Genomic DNA, 25603 nt, shown 5'->3' with positions numbered 1-25603 from the left:
AAAGGGTACGTGTGGATAGACACACGGGCGGGCTCAGAGAGAGAATCTTGCCTTTGTGGCAGTTTTAAATTTATTTATTTATTTATTTATTTATTTATTTATGGCTGTGTTGGGTCTTCGTTTCTGTGCGAGGGTTTTCTCTAGTTGTGGCAAGTGGGGGCCACTCTTCATCGCGGTGCGCGGGCCTCTCACTGTCACGGCCTCTCTTGTTGCGGAGCACAGGCTCCAGATGCGCAGGCTCAGTAGTTGTGGCTCACGGGCCTAGTTGCTCCGCGGTATGTGGGATCTTCCCAGACCAGGGCTCAAACCCGTGTCCCCTGCATTGGCAGGCGGATTCTCAACCACTGCGCCACTAGAGAAGCCCCGCCTTTGTGGCAGTTTGAATCACTTTTTTTTTTTTAATTATTTATTTATTTATTTTTGGCTGCATTGGGTCTTCATTGCTGCTTGCGGTCTTTCCCTAGTTGCAGCGAGCGGGGGCTACTCTTCGTTGTGGTGCGCGGGCTTCTCATTGCGGTGGCTTCTCTTGTTGCGGAGCATGGGCTCTAGTTGCGTGGGCTCTAGTAGTTGTGGCCCACGGGCTTAGTTGCTCCGCGTCATGTCGGATCTTCCCGGACCAGGGATCGAACCTGTGTCCCCTGCATTGGCAGGCGGATTTTTAACTACTGCGCCACCAGAGAAGACCCGAATCACTTTTATGGGACATTTCTTCAGGGTTTCCTTTGGCCAATCATCTCGCTTTGCCTGGTTTTCCAAGTACGTATTTGGTTTATCTCAGGGTCCTCCCCTGTGTGCGCACGCATCTCTTAGCCAGGATGGATTCTAGCGAAGAGGCTTATGGGTAGGTTGACGTCACTTACTACAGGGTGGCACCTCCTCCCTTTTTGACACCCCCCCCCCCAGGAGCCTTTCTGCACATGCGTAGTCTGGAAGGTCTCCTTGACCTCGAGAATGAGAAATATGTGGTCTCTTATCTGCGCAGGGCTTAGCTTCTCCTCCCTCCTGCTGTCTCGGAGATCTGCCCACAGGGTACAAACTCCAGAGGCTCAGCCTGGGGCCCATCTGTCTCCTGCAGGAGCCTGACCTGGATGGAATCAGGGTTTGAGTCCCCTCGGTGACTCTTTCACCAGTACATCCACTGGCAAACTAAATCGGCTGAGAGCCCTTTACACTCTTAAAAATGATTGAGGACCTCAATGAGTCTGTTTGTCTGGCTTATATCTGTTGATATTTGCCACGTTAGATATTAAAACGGAAAATTTAAAACATATTAATTCATTTAAAAATAAGAAACATTATATTTAACATGAATACCATCATTTGAATAAAAATAGCTATAAATTCCAAACCAAAAAAAAAGTTTGGGGAGAAGAATGGCATTGTTTCACAGTTTTGCAAATCTCATTACTGTCTGGCTTGAGAGAAATCAGCTGGATTCTCTCATCCGTGTCTGCAGTCGGCCTGTTGTGATACCACACATCATGTAGCCTCTGGAAAATTCCACTGTGCATTTGAGAAAGAATGAGAGCATAAAGGTCAGATAACATCTTAGTGTGATTATGAAAATAGTTTTGACCTTGTGGATTCCTGAAAGAATCTTGGGAGTCTGTAGGCGGTCCCTGGACCACACTTAGCGAACTGAGGACCTACTGAATTCTTTACTCTCTCCTTGCCTCAGTTTCCAAATCTGGAAGGCTGTATGCAGCCTTTCTCTGAGGCTTGTGTTCTTTGAAGGGGTCTTCAGGCCTCTGAAGGGCCCGTGAGTGGGAGTGGATGGCGCGGTGGTCTCTGAAACAGTTTTACTTGTTGGGTTATGGAGAGTGCAGACCACCATGGAGGGGAGGAGGGGTTCGGTCTGCCTGTCCTTAAAGCCGGGAGATGGGTGGAGACTGTGGAGGACCGTCCAGCCGGGGGTTCTATAGGTCAGTGGCCCTGGGTGGGTGGTGAGAAGCCAGAGAAAGCCGCCCAGCTACCCAGCAGCCTGTGCCCCTCCGGCCCACCCAACGCTGCCGTGCATGACTGTGCCCTACTCCCACAGACGACGGGGCGCAGGAGACACGCCTACATCATGGATGGCTTGGGATCCAGGCATGGGAACCCAGGCCTGCTCACCAGACCCTGCAGTGGATGGAGTGGCCTGGGATGCATCAGAGAAAGGCACCTCCGAGTGCTTTACTCGGGGAATAACAAACAGAGGGTCTGGAGGCACGAGCTTAGGAGAAAATAGAAACTGATTCAAGGAGAGTCCGTAAGGTTGGGGATATGACAGGGGCCAGAACTAGCCGCTAAGAGAAGCTGAGGCCACTGACCTCTTAGAACAGTGTCCCAGGGGCAGCCGTGCCTTTCTTTCCTGGGGGGGTCTGTTGGCAACACCGGGTTTGGCTCAACCGTAATTACTCTGTTTCTCCTCCTGCCTGAACCTGGCTATCAGCCTTGCCTGATGTGGCCTCCCTTCTGCCCTGAAACCAAATCCTGTGTAGCGTCCAGAGCCTGGTTCAGACTGTGCATCCTTCCCTGGTACCCCGGCTGCAGGTTCCTTCCTGCTGCGATTGGCTGCACCACTGGGAAGACAGCTTTAAATTGAGACCACGTCTTCTGGCTGTTATGTAAACCTTCCCTATGGAAACACCTGGTGCAGGTAGATCAAAAGCTCCCTGAGAACAGGAGGGTGCGACTTTCTCATTGTTGTGTTCATGACTGTTGATCCAGCACTTTCTTACTGCCTGGTATGTGCGTCTCGGGGATACAGCTCCTGTCTTTGAAAAGCCTGCAGGGAAATGGGTAAGACGGCCCCAGAAATCAGGCAAGAGTAGATGCACCCAGAGGCCTGTGGGAGCATCTGACTCCGGGACCAAGTCAGCTTGCTTTCTGTTGTGGGCCTTGCCTGGCACAATGCCTGGACGTCGTAGGTGTGCAAGAAATTGAACGAGACATTGGGGTGCGTTCAGGAAACCATCAGTAATGTGGGACATGGGGAGGGGGAGGGGTGAGCCAGGGCGGGAGGCTGGGCTCAGACCATGGAAGGCCAGGCCTCCCTGCCTCCCTCACGTGCCGGAACTTTGCCCTCCAAGATGGGGTGGGACTTAGTCAGACTTACCTTTTCTATTGACCACACGGCCAGTGCTTGCTGAGCAGAGGTTTGTTCACCTCCTACTGGTCCGTGTCTCTTCACTGGCTCTGAAAGGACATCATAGCTCCATCTTGGACTTGGGTCCACGGAGATGTCCTGTCTCGGGACCTGGCCTGGCAGGGCTGCCTGTGGTGGATCAGGGAAGAGATCTCTGGGAGGCAGAGAGGGCAGGCTAGGTGTGTCACCCTCTGCCACTGCGGGGTGAGGCCGGATGGGCTGCAGGGGCTGGTAGACATCTGGAAGTCCTCCCTGACCTTCACACTGTGATCACCCTAGTGACCAGGCTCAGGCCGGGGCTGACCAGAGGAAGGATGGAAAGACAGACTTTTCCTAGAAAACAGCCTTCTTGCTAAGGCTTTCTGTAAACCATTTAATACCTCCAGGGACCCCGGGAAATGTGCTGGAGTACTGTTCCCACTTTTCCTTTGAGCAGGGAAAAGACAAAGGTGGGCCAGCTAGAGACGGGCCACGCTGGACTCTGCACCCCCCGGCTCTCAAAGGGGGAGGGGGTGCCTGGACTCCTGGTTCTGTGTCCACCGAGGTGCCTGGTCCCTGTGCCTGCGAGAGCTGGTCCTGTGGTGCAGGGACGGCTCTAAGCCACTGTCCTACAGCCCAGGCGGTGGCAGCAATCACTAGAAAAACCCATGGCGTTGCCTTTGGGAGCTCTTTTTCTGGTTCCAAATTGTATGGGGGGCAAGAGGTGGGCAAGAGCCAAGACCCTGGCCCTCCTGGGGGTGCCCTCCACTGCCCTGTAAGAGTCCAGTGACCTCACTTTCTGAGTGGCATTTCTGATGGGCCAGGCAGTGTGACAGAATGGAAGGAACCAGACACAGGCCTCAGCCTCCTTCCCTGAGTTTCACTTGCCAGTGAGGATGGAGATTCTTAGACCTGCCCATTAGAAAGAAGAGTGGGTTCTTCCCTCAGCCCCCACTTCGTTCTGGAGGAGTGTGACCCTCCCAGATAAAAGATCAACAAGAGCAGCCCTCTGTTCACCAGGGAGCCCCCAAATACTAGTGAATTGATAGTGTTGCCGTGGCAACCATTCATCCCCGTACAACCCAGGCAGATGGAGATGGGGAAAGGGACAAAGATGTCCTGTCCTGCTGGTGACCTGCTCACCATTCTGAAGCTAAACCTAATGGCAGGAAGGACAGTGGAAGGACTCTCTCTGGTGGCCAGGATATCGATGACGATGGCGATGATGATACGGGGTCACCATTTCTTAGGCTAACCTTTTACACGCATTATTCCATTCGGTCTTCATTTCAGTCTTTTCAGATAGGCACTGTTATTATTGTCCCATCCACAGAGGAGGAGGGGTTGAGTAAACAGCCAGGGTCACACAGCCAGCACGTGGAAGAGGCAGAAGCTGGGCCCGGGGCTGTGAAGTCCCAACAGGTCCAGGGCAGGACCCTCCCTGGCATTGTATTCAGAAGCCTCAGTTTCCCCCATGTGAAGCGCTCAGGTGGCAAATGGAAGGATGCTTGTCATCACCCAAGGCCTCTGTGACACGGGACCCACGGCAGCCGTCTTTGTTCATCAGCTGCTTGCTGGGCGCCAGGCTCCGTGTGTCCACCTGTGAGGCAGTGTCTGTAGTTGGTATTCCTGTCTTACTCCAGGACGCCCTTCTCCAATGAGGGACGAGGCTTGCCTCCATCCCTGCTGCTAGGCAGTGGCAGAGCTGGGCTTTAGCCTCTGCTCTTTCTCGGCCATGCAGGGAGGTAGCTCAGAAGGGTGGGGTCGTGGAGGGAGGGAGAGCTGCTCTCAGCCACGGCTCCCAACATGCAGAGCTGCTAATGGTCCTGCCCACGAACCTGCCTGCTGCGGCAGCTTTGCAATTCAGCAGTCCACGCGGCTGCTGCTTTTCTGAGGTGCAGAGGGAAACAGCTATGCCCAACTGGTTGGGCCAGCTGGCCCTGGAGCTCCCCGGGTCCACCCCAGGGCCTGCAGCGATCAGGGGCCTGGTTCTGATGGCAGACTGTGTAGGCTGGGCAGGGGTAGGACACAGGTTTCCCTAGGACCACAGCATGGCCCTGGTGCTTCCCCAGGTGGGTCTCCTGGGTGTTGAGCAGCACTGGGTCAGATTTCTATTCCTCCAGAGGCCACGGGCCTGACTCCTGGCTCTTGATTTACACAGCTTTGCTCTGACCATGCCTTGTACAGTTTGAGCAGATTGGATTTCCCTCTTCTCAAAACTGGTCACTTCTTTCCTTTTTTTACTGTCCCCTTTACGAACGCCGATTTGCTCGGATTTACCCTCCAGGGCTCAGCCCTTCCTTCAGATGCTCTTGTACTCCTTTCATTTTAGCTGAAGTCCTTTCACAAACAGCTGGTTTCCATTCATTTGGAGAGCATGTCTGTGCATGAAAGGAATTATGCGCCCAGTGGGGATCACTAATAGCAACAATACTGTGTTGTGTTAAATCTAAGACAAAGTGTGATATCGATTGTAAGATGCACCCAATTTCAGAGATACTACATCATGAAAAAGATGTGCATTTAAATTACTAAAAGCACAGGGCTTCCCTGGTGGTGCAGTGGTTGAGAATCCGCCTGCCAATGCAGGGGACATGGGTTCGAGCCCTGGTCCGGGAAGATCCCACATGCCGTGGAGCAGCTAAGCTCGTGTGCCACAACTCCTGAGCCTGCGCTCTAGAGCCCTCGAGCCACAACTACTGAGCCCACGAGCCACAACTACTGAGCCCATGTGCCACAACTACTGAAGCCCACGTGCCACAACTACTGAGCCCACGTGCCACAACTACTGAGCCCGTGTGCCGCAACTACTGAAGCCCACGCGCCTAGAGCCCATGCTCCGCAACAAGAGAAGCCACCGCAATGAGAAACCCGCGCACCGCAACGAAGAGTAGCCCCCGCTCGCTGCAACTAGAGAAAGCCTGTGCACAGTTACGAAGACCCAACGCAGCCAAAAATAAATAAATAAATGAATGACCAAAACACAGAATGCAGAGACGCTCACAAATGCGGTGTGTAGGGAGGGGTTTGTGCTAACGTGCCCAGGAGTCGTCAGCGAGAACCATTCCAAACCTGCCTGTGTAATGGGGTCGAGGCTGGCAACAAAGTGATAAAACCCAGGAAGGGTCCTTGCCTGGCAGCGCCCTGGCACACATCATAGAGTCCTGGCATGTTTTTGCTGATGGGAACTGGTCCAGTCTGGTCCCAGGAACCCCCTGGGGAAGGTTTGCTCAACTCCATCCCTGACACACCGAGTTTAAATCTCTGTGGATGAGGCCCGGGAAGCTCTACTTTGTAAAACTCCTTGTGGCACCTCCTCATCTCCGGTGGAGGAACCAAGGTCGGGGAGGGGAGGTGACCGGGGCGTGCGGAGCAGGTGCTGACTGGCCTTCCTAGACTCTGAGCCACGTGGCCTCCGAGAGAACTTCAGGTTCAGCTCCTTTCATGAGTGTCCCTCAGCTCTTTCCCTTCAGAGGACACTGCCTGCCAGTGGAGGTCAGGGCCGTGGCCTCTGCATTTCCAGGGTTCAGTCTAGGAGGTCACCCTGGTCTCGGGCTGCCCCACGGAGCAGGGGTCCGACAGTGTTCCACTGACTGGACTGTTTGGTTTGACAGATGTTGACAAGCACCTACTAGGTGTGAGCCAGCACGCTTGGGCTTCCGGGCAGGGTGGGTCTCCAAGCACCAAGGTCAGGTGCGTGGGTGGTGCCCTCGCTGAGGTGGCCTCTCCCTCCTGCAGGGCCTGTGGGAGCGGTGCCAGCTTCTGAAGAGCGCCTCGGTGTTCGCCCGCTGCCACCCGCTGGTGGACCCCGAGCCTTTCGTGGCCCTGTGTGAGAGGACGCTGTGCACGTGTGCCCAGGGGCTGCTGTGCCCCTGCCCTGTGCTCCTGGAGTACGCCCGGGCCTGCGCCCAGCAGGGGATCCTGCTGTATGGCTGGACGGACCACACCTCCTGCCGTGAGTCAGCATGGGACCCCCACCGGCGGGGGTGAGCGGTGTCCGTCTCCGTGCCACTCCACAAGCTCTCCGGCTGTCACACCCCCACCAGCCAGCGCCTGCCAAGACCCACATCCCGGGGACCGGCTCCCGCCCGGCTCCTGCTCTGTCCCCTGGTCACAGAGCGAGTCCCCTCCCTAACGGCTTCGAGGAGGCTTGAAAGGCCCCCCCCTAAAAACCCCCATGTCACTTCTCCTGCCTCTGTTCTCACGCCCCGTCTTCCTCGCTTGCCCGTGCGCAAATCCATCCCCCGGACTCAAAAACCGTTCCTGGCTCCGAGGGGAATCTCAGCAGTTCAAGTCTGAGCTGACCGGGAGCAGGGCGGTGGCCGAAGTGTCCCCGGGTGATCTTGGGATCCTGGCAGGCTTTTATCGAGTTCCTCCCTTTCATTTAATCCCTTCTCTCTTCCGGCCGGTGCTCACCTTCCCTCCCCCTCTCCCTCTAATGTCATGCGTCCCTAGTCATTGTCACTGTCGCCACCCCCAAATTATCCTGATTAAGTACGAGCTTCTCCAGTCACCTTGCAGGCAGCCTCCTCTCCCCGCCGAGGCTTCCCGCAGATCACAGGGGGCACAGACTGGAGGGGAGCAGCCCAGATACTTACACTGCGCACACGCCTTTCAGTTTGTGTTTTTCAGCTTATAAATGAGAGCTTTTCATCTTTGCTGTGGGGTGTGGGAAGGGCGGTTATTAGCAGCAGCCTTCTCCTCTGGAAGGGGGAGTGGCGGTTTTTTTAGGTCTTTGAAGGAAGGATGGAGAGATGCCTGAGGTATCCTGGGGGAGAAGTGGTTTGGGATGCTGGGATGCTCTGGCCCTTCTGGTCCTTCAGCCTGAGCGTCAGTCGGCAGCAGGTGAAGAGAAGAGAGAAAGGAGACCTGTCCTCGTCCGTGAGGGGCTGGGTCCAGCGGGAGGACGGAGGCTTAGGTGATGCGGCTCCCAGGGCTGTCCTGCCTCAGTGGACGTAGATAGAAACGAGCATCCCTTGTGCGGGGCGTGGCCGTGCGGCTGTGTGCCCAGTGCCGGGTGGGGCATCTGATTGGGCCCTATTTCTTGAGGAAGAGGAACCCTCAGAGGAGGGATGGGATGGAGGACACCATTTACCACTTGCTTGGCCTTGGGGGCCTTGCATTTTCAGCCGGGGACGTTGGCCCCTGGGGTGCCGCTGAGGTGGAGATGGCCCCTGGGTCCCTGAAGACAGAGGGGGGGCAGACACAGGGGGCACAGGGGGCTCTGAGCACCACGTGGCTTGTGAGATGCTGCCCTGGACGGGCACAGCTCCGGGCAGACTCCTGAGTTTTCCGTTTCAGGACCGGACTGCCCCGCGGGCATGGAGTACAAGGCATGCGTGTCCCCCTGCCCCAGAAACTGCCAGAGCCTGCACATCAGTGACGTGTGTCAGCAGCAGTGCGTGGATGGCTGCAGCTGCCCTGGTAATGACTTCCCACCTTATTTACAAATCTGAGGCCTCGCCAGTGCCCTTGGCTTGGGGAAGCCAGACGAAGGCCACTTGTGCTTGTTCCCCATGGCCAACATCAGAGGCCTGTTATTTATTTTTTAAAAGTCTTTGTACGGAGTGATCAAGATCGAGCTGGTATTTATTTCTAATTTATGTTTTCCTGTTGTACTGTATCCATGAAAGCACGTGTGTCTGGGGAATAGAAGGATGGTCTGGGCTCCAAGAGTGACTTTGTTCGGGGAGCACGTGGCCCTATCTGAGCTGCAGTGTTTTCTCAGTTAAATGTCAGGGAATTGTCAGGGAATTGTCTAAACTGTTTCCTAGGTTTGTCATGTGAGCCCAGCTGAAAAAGAACTTTGCATCAGGAAGTCTTTCTCAGGAGAGACCTTGTGAGCTTTGGTGAAAAGTTCTGGTTAAGTACTGAGAGTGAGTCTTGTGTGTTTTGACTCACGACTTCTCTACTGGAGGAACTTGAACAAAACCCTTGCCTCCATTTCTTCAGCGAATAGGATGGAGATTAATGATCTTCCCCCTCTCTCCCAGTGCATTGCTGTGAGAGATAAACATAGCACAAGTTCTTTGAGCTTCCTGGAAGAAGCCCTGAGCTGATGATCACCCCTGGGGCTTCTGTGGTTGTGAGATGAGTAGTGATGACGACAAGGTTGAATCTTTTTGCCTTGTTGCCCTTGACCCAGAGGGACAGCTCCTTGACGAAGGCCGCTGTGTGGAAAGTGCCGAGTGTTCCTGCGTGCATTCTGGGAAGCGGTACCCTCCGGGCGCCTCGCTCTCGAGAGACTGCAACACCTGGTAATTGGGGCCGAGCAGTGTGGTCTGGGGGAGCTGCCCGGGTCTGTGGGAGGGGCAGCTGGGCCAGCAGGGGCAGTAAGGGCACCCCAGCAGGTAGAACAGGACCTGGCCTGGGCTGGGGGTGGTTTGGGGAAGGGCGTGGAGGTTGATGATGGGGAGAAAGGATTATATACAGATCGGCCTGGAGGAGTGGGGCTGGGGGGCGGTGAAGGCCCCTTCGCATGCAGGCAACATCTCTAGCTTTCCCCCCAGCCATGCTTTAATAAGTGACTCTCTCTCCCTGTTGCCCCTGCTTTGCTTGAGCCATTTCCTCCAGAAGTCCCTCTGGTGTTCCCTGGGCTGGGTTTGTCTGTCCCCTGCAAACGGGGAGAGGAGAACACCTCCAGACCTCTTCGCTGGGTACCTTTCCCTACTGGGCAGTCTTCCAGGAGTCTCAAGGGCTGCCCAGCATGGGCCAGGGTGTTACCTGTCCTTCCTCCGCCCTTCCTCTGGTCTTCTACCAGCTGTGTGCGTGTATGCATGTGTGCGTGTGCGCGCGTGCACGTGCGCGCGCGTGTGTGTGTGTGTGTGTGTTTGGAATTTGACTGCTTAGTGCCTGGGTAGACCCCCTAGGTTTCCCTCTTCTTCTATCTGTCTGTTGGGGTTTCTTCCCCTTGGCATTGTCTCCATGATTCCTCTGTGGCCAAAGCCCCTTCCTGTATACCTTCAGCCTCATGAAGCCCCCTCAGGCGTGAGCGCCTTTCTTCTCTCAGACCTCTCCCCTGGGGCTGTGGGATGGGCAGTGCACTCTCTAAATCCATTCAGGGAGGCCTGCGTTTGCAGACCCACCCGTAACCCATGCTTCTCTCCCCAACAGCATTTGCCGAAACAGCCAGTGGGTCTGCAGCAACGAGGAGTGTCCAGGTAGGCGAGCTTCCCCTCCCCTCTGCCCTCCTCCCAGTGGAGAGGTACAGCCTCCCTTCCTAGGCTGGGAGGACCCCCTGGCCAGGCAGGGAAAGGTGGTCTCTGCACAGGTTGGATGCAACCCCCGACCACAGCTCCAGTGCAGAACCAGCTGTGCTAACCCTCTCCTCCCGGGCCAGCAGAGAGAGGTCCCCCAGCAGCCGAAAGGGGAGACTGCACCTGGGAACTCTTTCATTGTCCTTTTCCCTTCACCTGTTTGCTCAAAGGATTACGACTGAATGTGCTGTGAAAACTGCAAGGTCACAGGTGACTAAACAAAGATGAAGCAAATTCCTTGGAAAATTAAGAGGAAGAAGGGCCTGGTAATTCTTTAAGCTAAAAGTGAGAAATTTCTGGAATTTTCTGGAATGCCTGATCCAAAGATCTTGGCAGGATCCAAGAGCTAGGAAAACCAGGTCACTCAGTGATCCCTCCTACCCTGTCCCCTCCCTGGAAAATCTATTTAGGAAAAGTTTCCTTATAATTTCTGCCCTTTACTTTCTCCTCTGTTTAGCCCCAACTCTATTCTATCTACTGCAAATTTTGCCCGTTCAAAGCTCCCTCTGCCTCACCTTCCCGATGACCCTGGCTCTTCTCCTGATGCTTCTCCCCTTTTGGTCAGTCATGTGATGTTTGCTATGTGTTAGGCATGGTGTTCAGTACTTTACATGTATTACATCATCACCACAACCTATGAAGAAGGTGCAATTTATTCTCATTTTACAAAAGAGGAAACAGATCCAGAGAGGTTAAGTAACTCACCCAAAGTCACACAGCTGCTGTGAGACACAGACAAGATTCAAACTCACAACCACCTGACTTCTATTTTGCCTTTCCCTTTACTCTCCTTCCTAGTGCTTGATCCATCCCTTTGCAGGAGGATCTTTGCCATCGTTCATGAGTTCTGGAGAGGCCCCATGCTTAGTTAAAGACCATCTCAACCTCATTCAAATGCTGGATACTACTTTGGGGGTCCCCATGTTTGTAGAATGCAATAAAAGACTGAAGGCAAATAGCCAAATGATAGGCTCCCCTCCCGTTGGCCCCAAGAGACTACATTGGCTTTGGTGGGCTGGCGGGGGGTTGAGCTTACATAGCTGGGATCATATTTGGGGTCTGTGGCTTTAGAGTCACTTAGGACTTATCCAGTGCCCACTATACTGGGAAAATTCTGGAACTAGATGGAAACTAGATGGAAAGTGGGCCCCAGGACTAAGTCAATTAGTCTGGCCCAGGGATGGCCAACCAGCCGTTTATCTTCTGTGCAATTCTTGAAGGAAGCACAAAGAACAAAAGATGCTCTTGCAAGTGGTATCAGTGCTCCAATTTAACATAATCATACCCTGTGAAAGGCCTAAAGATTCATTTGAAAGCCATGAGGTCGATGTAATGGACCTGTGAAAAAAATTTTAATATCTAAATAATAAGCATTTATTGTATAAGATCTATGACGTACAGTGGGTAGAATTAGGAATTTAGCTTATTGTGTTTTGTCAGATTGACTACTAGATTAGGAATTCTTAATAACAACTTTCTATAGGGAGGGTCTTCCTTCCATCCATCCATCCAACCATTCATCCATCCATCTATCCAATCACCTGTCCAACCATCTAACCATCCATCCATCCATCCACCTACCCATCCATCCATCCATCCATCCATCCATCCATCCATCCATCCATCCATCCATCCATCTATCCATCCAACAATTATTTAAAAACCCACTGTGTACATGATGGAAAGCTTGGTCTGGAGTAGACAATGTAATCCCCTGGTCTTCAATTCAAAATTTGGATGGTAACTTTGCTGAGGATGCATGAAATTTTCCTGATGCCTTGATGGGAAGAGAGCTAGTTCCAACTCTGAGGTCTACTGAGTGTTTTGATATTGTGCCAACACAACCAATAACCTCTTGCTCTGCACGTTCAAAGCCCTGACCCTCTTTTTCTAGATCTGGAGCTTAGTTGGTCCTTGCCTCCCTGTCCATTTCTACCTGTAGCACACAGCATATTTCTACACGTGCCAAGAGTCAGCTGGCAGGGGGGCTGTCTTATCTCCCAGGGTGAAGATTGCTGGCAGAGCTTCTGATGGGAAGGTTCTGGAAGGGAATATGTCTGGCTCTGCTAGTAAAGCAAAGAGCAAGCTGGGGCTTCTCTGCAGTCCCTGGAGGAGCTGACATTGTGATTCTTAGAAATAGAGGTCTGGGTTTTGATTCCCTGGAGTAAGAAGAGAGTGTACTAGTTGTCTATTACTGTATAACAAATGGCCCCCAAACTTAGCAAGCAACAAACATTTATTATCTCAGAGTTTCTGTACGTCTGGAATCTGCGTGTGGCTTAGCTGGGTCCCTCTGGTTCAAGATTTCTCATGAAATTGCAGTCAAGTTGTTGACTGGGGCTGTGGTCTCATCTGAAGGTTCCTCTGTAGTGAAGGGAATCACTCTGAAGCTCACTCATGTGATGGTGGCCAGGCCTTGGTCCCTCACCTTGTGGATCTCCCCTTGGGGCTGCCTCATGACATAACAGCTGGCTTCCTCTAGGGTGAGTGACCTCAGAGAGAGTGAGGCAGAGCAGCCAAGACAGAAGCCACAGTCTTTTAAAAACCTGCTCTCCAAAGTGACATCTTTCACTTCTGCTGTGTTATATTTGCTAGAAACAAGACCACATGTCCAGCCTGCATTCAAGGTGAGGGCATCACACAAGATGTGAATACAGGAGGTGGGGACCATGGAGGCGGGGACCTTAAAGTCTACCTAGCACAGAGAACCTCGTGTTTGGGAGTGGGAGGGAGAAAAAAATCACTGAGGAGAGCATCAGTCTGCATGGAGAGGGGCTGGAGCTTCTGTTACATGCTCCTTAGGCCTTCCCTGTTCTTGGTGCACCTCTGTTCTGGTTAGGATTAGGGCAGCCCCAGGTGCCTGGGGCTCTGCTAATTTAGTTTCCACTGAGTCAAAATGTTTGGTTGGGATCAATGAGGAAGGAGCATGCCTGTGAATAGGGACTATTCCTCAAACAAATAAAGCTCTGGTGACAGAATTTCAAACTCCTGACGGAAGAGTGTGGAAGATACTCTTCTGGAGCTGGGAAGTTTATTTGTGGCCCAAGTCCTATGAACGTGGAAAGGTAGCATGGTCCTGGGGCTGGGAGCGTGGGCTGTGGACTCAGCCTGGTAGGAGTTCCATTTCCACCGCTTACTAGCTGGGTGACTTTTGGCAAACTGCTTAACCACTTGCAGCCTCAGTTTCCTCATCTGTCAAATAGGATGATAACAGCAGCTTCATCCCATGAGAGCTGTGGTTCCTTGACACACAGCAAGTACTCAGTAAACATTAGCTGTTTTCATCATCACAGCCACAGCTGTTTCATTAAGCAGGGTCAGAGAAGGATGGAGACACGAAGGAGCCCGGGGTGGGGAGGGGCGGTGCAAAGCAGGGTGTGGCTTGGACAGATGAGGCAGGAGGCAAGACAGAGCCTGAGCCTTCCCTGGGCTTGGTGGCATGGAGGCCCATGCGCCTGCCTGGTCTGCAGCAGGAGGGAGGATCTTGGTGCAACGCATTGCTCATTTGATTCGGGATAATTTCTGATGCCTTCTAAGCCATCCCTGTCATTCAGCCTTGGGATTCAAGCTGGCTGTTCTGAAACCTCTGGGAAGGAAGATAAACTTCCTCCCTGGCTAAGAGGGAAAGTGATGAGTAAACCAGGATGGTGCCCCTCCAGTAAGAGCATGCTTTTCTAGGTACCTGGGCTCACCTGGGGGATCTGACCCCCCGAGTTCATGGCAAGTCTCCTGTGGCTGCCTCGGCCCACGTTGGGGTTCCTGGAGTCTCACCAGACCTCCTTCAGGCCAGGCCATGCATCGCCTTTTCCTCTGCTTTCTCCACGTCCAGACCTGGATGTACCCGTGCTCCTCGGCACTTGCCACGTGTGCGCAGTATCCCCATGAAATGAAGCTTATTGGAAACTGCAGCCAACCCATGCGGCAGTACTGGCCGGTGTCAAGTACTGTGAACTCTGGAGTCTGACAGAACGCCCACGTTCAAATTCCTCTTGGGCCACTCTGGGGCCTTGGGCGAGATTTTCTCTGTGCCTCGGTTTTCTCTTCTGTAAACTGGGTATAATATTGCCAGCCTCACCAGAGCAGTAAATGAGGTAGTGCCCATAGAGCACTTAGAAATGCGTCTTGCATGTTTGGTTGAGATTATGTTAATGTGATTTAGAGGCAGGCTTTGGTGAACATTTATGCTGGGAGGAAGCCTGAGTTGCTTTGCAGAAGGCCTGTGGGCTGGCCTTTCTGTAGCCGCATGGGAAAGGGTAGAAGCCAATGAGCTGAGCAGAACAGCCCCATGGAGGCTCCTTTCCTGTGAACAAAAGGGCTTATTTAGAAGAGGTAACATGTCTCCATCAAATGAGAGACTTTTTTTCTCTTCTCTTTTTCCATGAGGGAGGATTCTTATTCATGTAGTGGACTTGCTTTAACTTCTGGCTGTTCTTGGTTTTATGCTATTTGCTATTTTAAGAATCACCTGCTTTGCATGCATTCACCGAACTTTTATTGCCCACCTGCTGTGTCCGGTGGTGACCAGCAGCTTGTCAGGCTGCCTTTTGTTGACCAGCTGGCTGGGAATGTCTTGGGCATCCTCTTGGCAGAACTTGGGCATCTTGGGGACCTCTGGGCAGAGCTTGGGCGAGTGTCACCGTGTGGCCCATTCTTCTGGCTCCTGTTCCAGCCCCCGGGCCCACGGCTCCCTAGCCCCTCACTCAGCTGTGTTCCTGGGTTTCCCGTGTCGTCAGCCCCATCCCTCAATTGTACCAAGGAGATAAGCTAAATATAATACAGTATTTAGATTTCTGATTCCCGAGAAACTCCGAACGCCAGTCGGGGGAGGTCAGAGCAGGAAATCAGATCAGAGGATTAGATTCTGACCCAGAAGTTTTGCTTTCAAATGTTTGCATATTTTCTCGTTGACCCCTCTTTTCCTGAGCATTGTCAGAGATAATGCAAGTTTAATTTCTTACTCAGATAAGAGTGCTGTTGAGAAAACAAAGAGAGGTTGGGGGAGGAATTCCCACCCATCGCACTGCAATGGGGTCAAGACATGTGATACAAAGGGCCGTGTCATTCTGTTTGTTGAATGATGGTGGCTTCTGAAAAATAGCCATTTTAAAAAGACTTTCTTGTGACACCCGTGGATTTGGAATTCCAGCGCGGCTACAATCAGTCGGGATGACCCTGGCCCCTAACTCATTGCCTGTTCTGCTCGGACTTCCACAAACAGTGACCCCTCACTCGTGCCCTTCTTGTGGGGCAATGCAATGGGGAGGCACGATCTGCTTCTACTCACACTTCTGACACCACATGTGTGTGTGTTTCCCCCTGACAACAACCAATCCTCCGACTTTCTGGACACCACCTGGGTGTCCTACAATTCAGTTCAGTTCTGACCCTGACTACCCAGAATTAGCACAGACGCCGCAGGTGAAGGGCTCCCTCCAAGTGCTCCTGCTTCTGTTGCCAGCTATGATAATTGCTAGAATGGCTCACAGAACTCAGGCAAACACTTTACTGACTATTACTGGTTTATTACAAAAAATATTATAGAGGAGACAAATGACCAGCCAGATGAAGATGTACACAGGGTGAGCTCTGGAAGGGTGCTGAGCACAGGAGCTTCTGTCCCTGTGGAGTTGGGGTGTCCTACATGTAAATATGTTCACCAACCTGGAAGCCCTCCCAACTCTGTTGTTTAATAAGAGTTTTTATGGAGCTTTTACTATGTAAGCACGACTGATGATTATTATTTTTTTTAAGATTTTTTTTGATGAGGACCATTTTTAAAGTCTTTATTGAATTTGTTACAATGTTGCTTCTGTTTTATGTTTTGTTTTTATGGCCACCAGGCATGTGGGATCTTAGCTTCCTGACCGAGGGTCGAACCCACACCCTCACATTAGAAGGCGAAGTCCCAACCACTGGACCGCCAGGGAAGTCCCTAAAAGCCTGGTTGATTATTAACTCAATCTCCAGCCCCTCTCCCTTCCCTGGAGTTTGGGGGATGGGACTGAAAGTCCCAACCCTCTACTCATTCTTAGGTCTTTCTGTAACCAGTCCCCATCCTGAAGCTCTCGAGGGACCCGCTAAGAGTGGCTTCATTAGAACAAAAGATGCTCCTCTCAGCCAGGACATTCCTAGGGCTCTAGAAGCTCTGTGTCAGGAATCAGGGACAAAGACATGTATATTTCTTCTCATCACAGAAGATGATGCTGGTGAAGATGATCTGGGGCCTCCCTATTTTCTCCTAATTTCTCCGGGCTGAGTGTGCCCTCCTGGCCCACGCCATCTTAGAAGGGGTTAGCTGCTCTGGGGACCAGGCAGAGGGACACTCACTGTAACCTGGGGCTACTCGCCCTCCCCCTGCCTTCCAGCACATACCAAGGGCAGGGCCACACCTGGACCCAAAGCTGGTCCTGCCCCTCCCCCTGGCCGCCCCCGCCCCCATGCCTGCTGCGTCTTTCAGTGCAAATCTGGGCATGAGGTGGCAGGCAGGGTGCCGATGGGGCTTGTCTGTGACAGGTGGACCGCTGGAACCCCTCTCAGGCCTTTGGGGACCCCCGGCTGTGTGACTGGGCTCAGCGTCAGCCCCTGGAGATGGGTCCAGGTGGGACCGGCTGTAGGACCCTCCTAGGGGGAACTTGGGGTGCAGAGCAGAGTGGTGCTGTGGAGGTTGATTCTCTGCTGTTTGGAGGCCGGGGCGACTGGGAGGGGAAGGAGGGCCCCAGCTTTATGGAACGGCCTGTGGTGTGTGTCTGCTTTTCTTTCTCTATAGAGTAGAAGGCAAGGAGGAGAGGAAACAGGTAAAGGGAGGCTGGGGAGGGTTCCAGATGCCGGCCTCGGCTTCAGTGGGTCCGCTGTGGGCTGAGCTGGGGTCGGGCCAGTGGGGAGTCACTGGCGGCATTAGCAAAACCCCCCTCCCCCAGCACGGACGACCTGTGGTCCGAGGTGCACTGGGCCAGCACCACGGGCCGGCACTGGGGCCTGGGAGGACGGAGTCGCTGTTGGGTGGGCGCGCGTCGAGGGCTCGAGCGGCAGGGTGATGCCGGGGCGTCCTCGTACCCACCCCCAGACGCGTCAGCCTGGCTGGGGAGCTGGCTCGGGCCGTGGGCAGATGGGGTCCTGGGCCCCCAGTGGCCCCAGCTGAAGTCACAGCGTGGATTTGCCCAGGAGGAGGCCTGAGGGCTGCCCCCTCGGCTGGCGAGGGGTGAGGATTGGGTCCTGGCCCCTGCGCTGCTGGGCTCCCCTTCTCCATCACTGCTCTGGGCGGCCTTTCTGCCCTCTTGCCTTCAGGGACTCTCGTGGAGTGGGGAGTGCCCACAATGGCAGCGCAGAGAAAGGCCTCTGCAGGCCCGAGGCCCGTGGCCCCAGCAGAGCCAGAACCTGCAGCGGCCGTGGGGAAGGGCTGGGGGCCACGGTGAACCCAGAGCGCAGAGCCGGAGCCACGGATTCTGGTCTGGCTCTGCCACTCCTTGGGTGTGGCTGTCACTCCCCTGAGGCGTGGAACTGACCCACCCGGCCGTGACCTCTCAGGGCCAGAGGAGTGGGGCCTGAATAGAGTCCTCCCGTGGAGATGCTTTACAGACTGTGGTGAGGGGCATCCCCGGGAGGTGCCCTGCTGGGGCACCCACTCTCCCCTCCCCTGTGTCCCCCAGGGGACCCGCTGGGACACACACTCTCCCCTCCCCTGTGTCCTCCCAGGGGACCCGCTGGGACACACACACACACACACACACACACTCTCCCCTCCCCTGTGTCCCCCAGGGGACCCGCTGGGACACACACTCTCCCCTCCCCTGTGTCCGCCCAGGGGACCCGCTGGGACACCCACTCTCCCCTCCCCTGTGTCCCCCAGGGGACCCGCTGGGACACCCACTCTCCCCTCCCCTGTGTCCCCCAGGGGACCCACTGGGACACCCACTCTCCCCTCCCCTGTGTCCTCCCAGGGGACCCGCTGGGACACACACACACACACACACACACTCTCCCCTCCCCTGTGTCCCCCAGGGGACCCGCTGGGACACACTTTCCCCTCCCCTGTGTCCCCCCAGGGGATGCGCTGGGACACACACTCTCCCCTTCCCTATGTCCCCCCAGGGGACCTTCTGGGACACACACTCTCCCCTTCCCTGTGTCCCCCCAGGGGAATGTCTCATCACAGGACAATCCCACTTCAAGAGCTTTGACAACAGGCACTTCACCTTCAGTGGGGTCTGCCAGTACCTGCTGGCCCGGGACTGCCAGGACCACTCCTTCTCCATCATCATAGAGACTGTCCAGGTGAGCCTCGCCAGGTAGCCCCAGGGCAACCGCGGGGGTGAGGGGGGCAAGATGGCCCCGTGCGCACGTCCTTCCTCTGGGCAACTGAGCAAAGGGGAGGACAGACAGGGCGCACGGGGCTCCCCTGAGGACCCAGAGCCCCTCTGGAACAACAGGCCCAAGGAACAAGGACAAGCAAGGCCTAGAATCCTGATAAAGGGCCAGAGCAGGATGGCGCTGGGCGGGGGGAGGCCTGGGCTTTGGGCCTCTCTGTGGCATAACCCCAGGGCCCTTCCCAGAGACGGTTCTGGGACCAGGGAGTGGTTCCGTGTGAGAAGGGCTGCGTGGGTGGAGGTCTTTCCCCGAGTGGATGGGTCGGGGGCTGGGCTGCGGTGCTGGCGGGGGTTTGGTGACGTCCCTCGGCGTGCCCCTCCCGGCAGTGTGCCGACGACCCCGACGCGGTCTGCACCCGCTCGGTCACCGTCCGCCTGCCCAGCCAGCACAGCAACATCGTGAAGCTGAAGCACGGGGGAGGCGTTGCCATGGATGGTCAGGACGTCCAGATCCCCCTCCTGCAAGGTGGGTGCCCTCCTCCCCCACAGGCCCCGGCCCAGCTCACCCTCAGCGCCCCCGCCCCTCAGCAGTGCTCGCTGCCACCTCTTCTGCGCAAATGTGCAGGAGAGCTAACTTTGGAGGGCAGGCTCGGTGTCCCGGCCTGCCTCCTGCAAGAAAGGAAGGCTTCCTGGAGGAGGAGGAGGAGCAGAGGAAGCTGGCTGGGGGCGGGGTGGCTGGTGATGGGTCAGACCCCAAGATGTCATGGGGCAAAGCCAGATGACCCCGTGACCTGTGGGAAAACCTACCTGTTCAGTGACTTTGCCAGGTTGTTACGTGCCATTTTGCACAGCCTGTTTCCAACCTTCACCCTCAAAGGGGCTCCCAGACCCCTCCCCTCTTCTTCTTCTTCTTCAAGACCACTGGCCAGCCCATGGCCCATTATCCCGGCTTTGCACATAGTGAACTTGAAGGTGCCTATGTGTGTTAATGCTATGTGTGTCTCTCTGGGAAAGAGGTATGCCTCCTACCTCTTCCCCAGAGAAAACTGCCGTTTCAGCTGTGCACACAGCACCACTCAGCCGTGAGGACTGAGTAAATTAGCCTGGAAGCATGTGCAATGGCAGAGGGGCCCAGGAAATGCTCAGGGGTTAGGGGTTCAATGGGAAACGGAACCAGGCTCAGGGCACCTGCCTCAGCTAAGGATGCAGGAGCCTCTGCTGCCCCCTTGTGGCAGTACAGGGAATGGCAGGCTACAGCAGGGATAGATATGGAGGCGCCTTCCTCGGGGAGCCCGATTTGCACTACACCCACCCTGATCACCTTACCTCTGAGACCCCCCCCACCTTAATCCTCATGGACATCCCCAGCTGCCCCCTAACTCACTGCTTTCATTGCTACAGTCTTTTGTGAGATACCCCCTCTTTCCCTACGATCCGTCTGCCTGCCGCTCTCCTGCCCTCTCCCCATCTTAGCCTAAATCCCGTCCTTGCTGGGTTCCAGGTGACCTCCGCATCCAGCACACCGTGATGGCCTCCGTGCACCTCAGCTACGGGGAGGACCTGCAGATAGACTGGGACGGCCGCGGGAGGCTGCTGGTGAAGGTAGGTGCCCCCCTGAGCACGGCCACCCTGCAGCTGGACCTTACAAAGTCCCCGTTGTGCTCCTGGGGAAGAGCTCAAGGGTGGGAGGGGAATTCCTTTCTCCCCCGGCCCTGCGCTCCCAGAGTGAGGAACAGGCCTCTCTGTGTATGAGAGGCTGGCGTTTGCTGTCTGGATGCCCCTTGTTCACCCTGGGAGTTCCCGGGTGCTGGGCTCTGGTAACCCAAGGGGCCTCCAGACTGGGTGGGCTCATGCGGGGCTGGGGAAGCAGATGATTTGCTGCCCAGGCTCCTGGCTGCAACAAGGCCTGGAATCAGGGGGTGTTCCGCGGAGCAGGGGGCCCACTGTGGGACTCACAGCCAAGACCCTGTGTCGTGTACCCACTGCCTGTGAAAGGTTGTCCTGGGAACTACCAAATCCCTCCCCTGGTCCCGGGGCCTCTGCAGCCTAGGGGCCACTTCCTCTGCTTTCTGTGGCCCTAGAGTCATGCTTGGAGAGGGAGCCATATATTTCACAGGGCTTCCAGATACATTTTTTCCCTCTGGAAATCCCCCTAGAAGGCATTGTCACTGCCATTTAATAAACGAAGCAAGCAAGGCTCATGGGGGCCGGGAGACGCGCCCAGGACCGCGCACCCGATCAGCTCCCCGGGCAGTGTCGCCCCCAGTAGACCAGCGCTTCTCACTTTTAGGTCTTCAGATGCCTTTGCACTCTTCAGAATTATGGAGAACCCCGAGATCTTTTATGGAGGTTATAGCTATTGATATTTACCAGATTAGAAATTAAATCAGAGACATTTATTAGTTCATTAAAAAATAACAAGAGTAAAGCGACTACACATTGACATAAACATTAAAAAATCTGTTTTCCAAAACAAAATTAGGTAGTGAGAATACCATTGTTTTATGTTTCTGCAAATTTCTTTAATGGCTGGCTTAATGGAAGACAGCTGGAGTCTCATCTGCTTCTGGGTTCAGTCTTCTGCAATATTACGTGTCATGCAGACTCTGGAAAACTCCACTGCGTACTTGTACAGAACGAGAGGGAAAAAGCCAAATAACGTTTTTGTATGATTATGAAAATAGTTTTGGCCTCGTGGACCCTTTGAAAGGGTCTCGGGGATCACCCCCTGCCGTGGGTCCCACGTCCACACTTTGAGAACCCCCGCCCTGAGCACATTAGGATCCCTGGAGAGTCCCCTCCTGCTTCCGGGGGTCCCGTGTTCCATAGGCCCTCGGTATGATCCCGTGATGGGCGCCTGGGGTGTCCTCGATGACATCCTGGTGTCCTCCATCCTCGTGATGTCATGTTCTTTCTCTTGTCTTTGAAGACCCTGAGAAAGTTCCAAATGAACGCCTTTTTTTCCTTTTATAAAAAATAAAACTGTGACCACACACTATAGAACATGAAGGTTTTTGGAGATCTTATCAACCCCTCGAGTACAGTCGGAAATAAAGATCCTATTTTTTTTTTTTTTTTTTATTTTTTTTTTTTATTTATTTATTTATGGCTGTGTTGGGTCTTCGTTTCTGTGCAAGGGCTTTCTCCAGTTGCGGAGAGCGGAGGCCACTCTTCATCGCGGTGCGCGGGCCTCTCACTATTGTGGCCTCTCTTGTTGCGGAGCACAGGCTCCAGATGCGCAGGCTCAGCAGTTGTGGCTCACGGGCCTAGTTGCTCCGCGGCATGTGGGATCCTCCCAGACCAGGGCTCGAACCCGTGTCCCCTGCATTAGCAGGCAGATTCTCAACCACTGCGCCACCAGGGAAGCCCTAAAGATCCTATCTTTTCTGGAGCAGGAAAGTGACTTACAGTCATTTGGTTACGGAGTGAGAGCAGAACTTGGGTCTCCTGCACCCTGGTCTTCAAGGGAGGTGCCCCTGTTAGCCGTCCCACTTTCTCAGGCATCTCCCACCACACCGAGAGGGCGCTCTTGATCTGTACGGCGCCCCTCCCCACCTTCAGCAGGCACATGATATCTTGGTCTTGTCTTGGGTGGCTGACTTCCCTGCCTCAGGTTTATTTGTCTCCTCTGAGGAGAGAGGGGGGGAGTTGTTTCTGTGGGAATGAGATGCAGGGTTATCACTGGGGCTGCGTTTGGTCAGTTTGGCTAAAGAGAAGAGGCCTTCCCTGGTCAAGACGCAGGACGGGGCAGACGACCCCGGGGCCTGGGGAATGTCCTATGTGTTTCGGCTGGAGGAGGAAAGGGGGCGGTTGTGGATGGGGTGGAGGGAACGTGTCCCCAGGCTGACCCCGGGGTTGGTGGGGACCACCGAGGTGAAGACACCTGCTGGAGGTGGGACAGCAGGGAGCGGCAGGGCGGGCACCCCCCGAGGCAGCAGCCAGATGAGGTGGGATGAGGAGCTGCCGGGGGCTCCCCGGGTGAGGTACGGATCCCGAGGTCCAGGCAGCGGGGCCCTGCCGGCCGTGATGCAGGCCCAGCTCGGCATTAGGCCAAGCGGAGTAGAAAGGGCTCTCTGACACTTTTCATTCTGTCAGAAGTGACACTGCTATTTCAGATAGCAAATAGCAAGTGCGTTCTCCAAGTCCCTGATCTTAGACAGTTGAGGCACTGGGGGCGGGGAGGAGGGCAGCCTGGCCTGGCTTCCACGCGCACGCGCACTCTCCTAACCCTTGCTGAGCCAGCCTCTGAGACAAGCCCCAGGGACGGAAGGAGACAGCCTTAGAGAGTGGAGGAGGGTGGAGACGGCAGACCTGGCGGGTGTGCCAGAGGTGACTTGGGAAGCATGAGGCACTCAGGGCCTGAGAACTAGGAGGGAAGAGAGCGGACACTGAGACGGGGGTGAGGGGACAGACGCATCCCCAGCGTCACTGCTTCGCCGGGGCTGGCCTTGGGTGTCGGCGTCCAGAGGAGAGCCTCGCTCACTCACGAATCTGTCCGGACACCGTTCAACCATCCACTCACCGAACTGGTGGCCGAGATACAACAGTGAAACAAAGCAGAGCAGAATCCTGGCTTCGTTTAGTTTAAATTCTAATGGGGGGAGGCCGACAGTAAGCAGAACCAACAAGGAAACTGTGTCACGTGTTAGAAGGTGATAAATCCTGGCGAGAGAGAGAAAGCAGAGGAAGGGCAGGAAGTGCTAGGTGGGAGGATTGACGTTTTCATTGCGAGGTCAGGGAGGGGCTGGTGCCTGACGTGCCAACACTTGCTATTTGTCAAGCAAACGAGGAAACGTTACTCCATCCTCTTTCTTATTAATGATATTTACTTGGGTACATTTTATATGGGTTCGGAACCCTCACTAGATTGTCCGTCCTGCATCTTGTCAAGTCCGAGCTGGAAGGGGCTCCAGGAGATGACCTTACGGAGCCCGGCCCGAGCAGGTGTCAGAACACAGGGAGGTTCCGCAGCCACAGTTTAACTCTGGTAAATTGCAGAGCAAGGGTCAGGGCCCTGGGGTCCCAGCCTTTGCTCCAGTTTGAACCAGGACCCTCCTCAATAGAGACCAGCAGATGCCCCCGGCTGTACCGTGTGAGAGACAGGCTCGACTCCCCAAAATGTTCCTGAATGTGCATCCCAGACTCAGAAGCATGGAGAACAAGCCATGTGCCGGTGGCCTGCATCCCCTCCTGATCACCCTCGCAGGCTGCCCTGGGGTCCTCGCTGACCCCCACCTCCTCCGATCATGATCACAACCCCCGGGGTCCTCTTGGCTCAGGGCCCTTTTTCCTCAGTGATGCTCAGTGGCCAAGTCAAAATCAAGAAGTTAGGAAGGGGGACGGTGGCTCAGTGTTTAAGAATCTGCCTGCCAATGCAGGGGACACGGGTTCGAGCCCTGGTCTGGGAAGATCCCACATGCCGTGGAGCGATTAAGCCCGTGCGCCACAACTACTGAGCCTGTGCTCTAGAGCCCGTGAGCCACAACAACTGAGCCCTCATGCCACAACTACTGAAGCCCACGAGCCTAGAGCCCGTGCTCTGCAACAAGAGAAGCCACCGTAATGAGAAGCCCGTGCACCGCAATGAAGAGTAGCCCCTGCTCTCCACAACTAGAGAAAGCCCGTGCGCAGCAACGAAGACCCCATGCAGCCAAAAAATAAATAAGTAAAATAAATAAATTTATTTAAAAAAACAAAAAGAAGTTAGGAAGGTGTTTTTCTTGGTCACCCAATGTTCTAAGAAGACTTGCACCATAACAGTTCAGCCTGCTTCGCCCATGTGTGTGGCAGAGATAAGTGTGCAAGAAAGGGGCGCTGGCTTTGCACTCCATGTCCCTGGGCATCTCCTCTGACAGGCAGGGTGATGGAGCTCTGCCCATCCACTGGTCATAGCTCTGTGACCTCAGGCAAGTCGCTGTCCCTCTCTGTGTCCCCGTCTTTAAGTGACAGGATAGTCTCTAAACCCTTTCCTGCAGGACAGGTCTCTGACTCTAAGGATTTAAGAGGGGGCACGGAGCTGCTGGTGAAGATACTGCAGTTCCTGTTTTATTTTCTTTTGCAGCCTAGGGCTTAGCTGTGGTTTATTAAATTCATATCTATTTTTCATCTGGGGATCGCTTTTGATGAAAACCAGCTCATGAGAGCAAGGAAGCTGCGGCTGCTTTGGCGGCTGCTCCACGGTGGTGTGTCCCCCGCAGCTGTCCCCGGTCTACTCGGGGAGGACGTGCGGCCTGTGCGGGAATTACAACGGCAACCAGGGGGACGACTTCCTGACGCCCGCGGGCCTGGTGGAGCCCCTGGTGGAGCACTTCGGAAACGCCTGGAAGCTGCGTGCGGACTGCGAGGACCTGCGGAAGCAGCCCAGCGACCCCTGCAGCCTCAACCCGCGCCTGAGTATGTGAGCCCTGGACTGGGGGCCCCGGGAGCCCCGAGCTCCCTCGGGTTCCAGAGCATTCCATGGACGGTGCGCCCACCGCGGGGGGAGGGGCAGGCGCGCCCCCAGAACCCTGAGATTCCCCCGGGTTCCAGTGCATTCCGTGGATGGTGCACCCACCGTTGGGGGAGGTGGGTTTTTGTTTTCACCATCAGCATTTGATGATCTTCATCTGGGTCATTTATTCTTCAAAGTCTCTTTATTGAGCACCCTCCGTGGGCCACACCCTGGAAAAGAAAAGAGTAGCGCGTAGTTCTTCCTCTGGACGTTCTCGGTCTCTCGGAGCAGCAATTAATTAAATTATCGTAAGATAGATGCACGGGGCTGGCCATGGGCAGATTTGTCTGCGGTAGCGTCCTCAGGCCTACATCGACTGCCCCCTCTTACCCTCTTACTCATCAGGGAACCGTTTCTCCCTAGGAAATGTGGTTGCTTATATATTTAAGCCATCAGGAAAGTATACTGGCTGCGGAAGAAAAATCGCCATGATTCCCAGACCTGAGAG

At 54.7% G+C, this 25603-nt stretch overlaps 1 protein-coding gene across 4 annotated transcripts in view; it reads left to right on the top strand.

The window, feature by feature from the left end:
- The window catches only part of VWF (von Willebrand factor), a 156082-nt gene that overhangs the window by 50106 nt on the left and 80373 nt on the right, over positions 1–25603 (top strand). For all 4 annotated transcript variants that reach the window (XM_036865019.1, XM_036865018.1, XM_036865020.1 and 1 more), the window contains 8 exons: positions 6845–7061; positions 8408–8530; positions 9252–9363; positions 10220–10266; positions 18497–18633; positions 19053–19191; positions 20167–20267; positions 24863–25058. In XM_036865019.1, the coding sequence (XP_036720914.1) occupies positions 6845–7061; positions 8408–8530; positions 9252–9363; positions 10220–10266; positions 18497–18633; positions 19053–19191; positions 20167–20267; positions 24863–25058 (1072 nt within the window). The remainder of the gene's footprint in view (positions 1–6844; positions 7062–8407; positions 8531–9251; positions 9364–10219; positions 10267–18496; positions 18634–19052; positions 19192–20166; positions 20268–24862; positions 25059–25603) is intronic.

This window comes from Balaenoptera musculus, chromosome 10, assembly GCF_009873245.2.
Source record: "Balaenoptera musculus isolate JJ_BM4_2016_0621 chromosome 10, mBalMus1.pri.v3, whole genome shotgun sequence".
NCBI lineage: Eukaryota > Metazoa > Chordata > Mammalia > Artiodactyla > Balaenopteridae > Balaenoptera > Balaenoptera musculus.
Note: the sequence above shows the minus strand (reverse complement) of the source record. Positions and strands in the feature narration are given on the sequence as shown.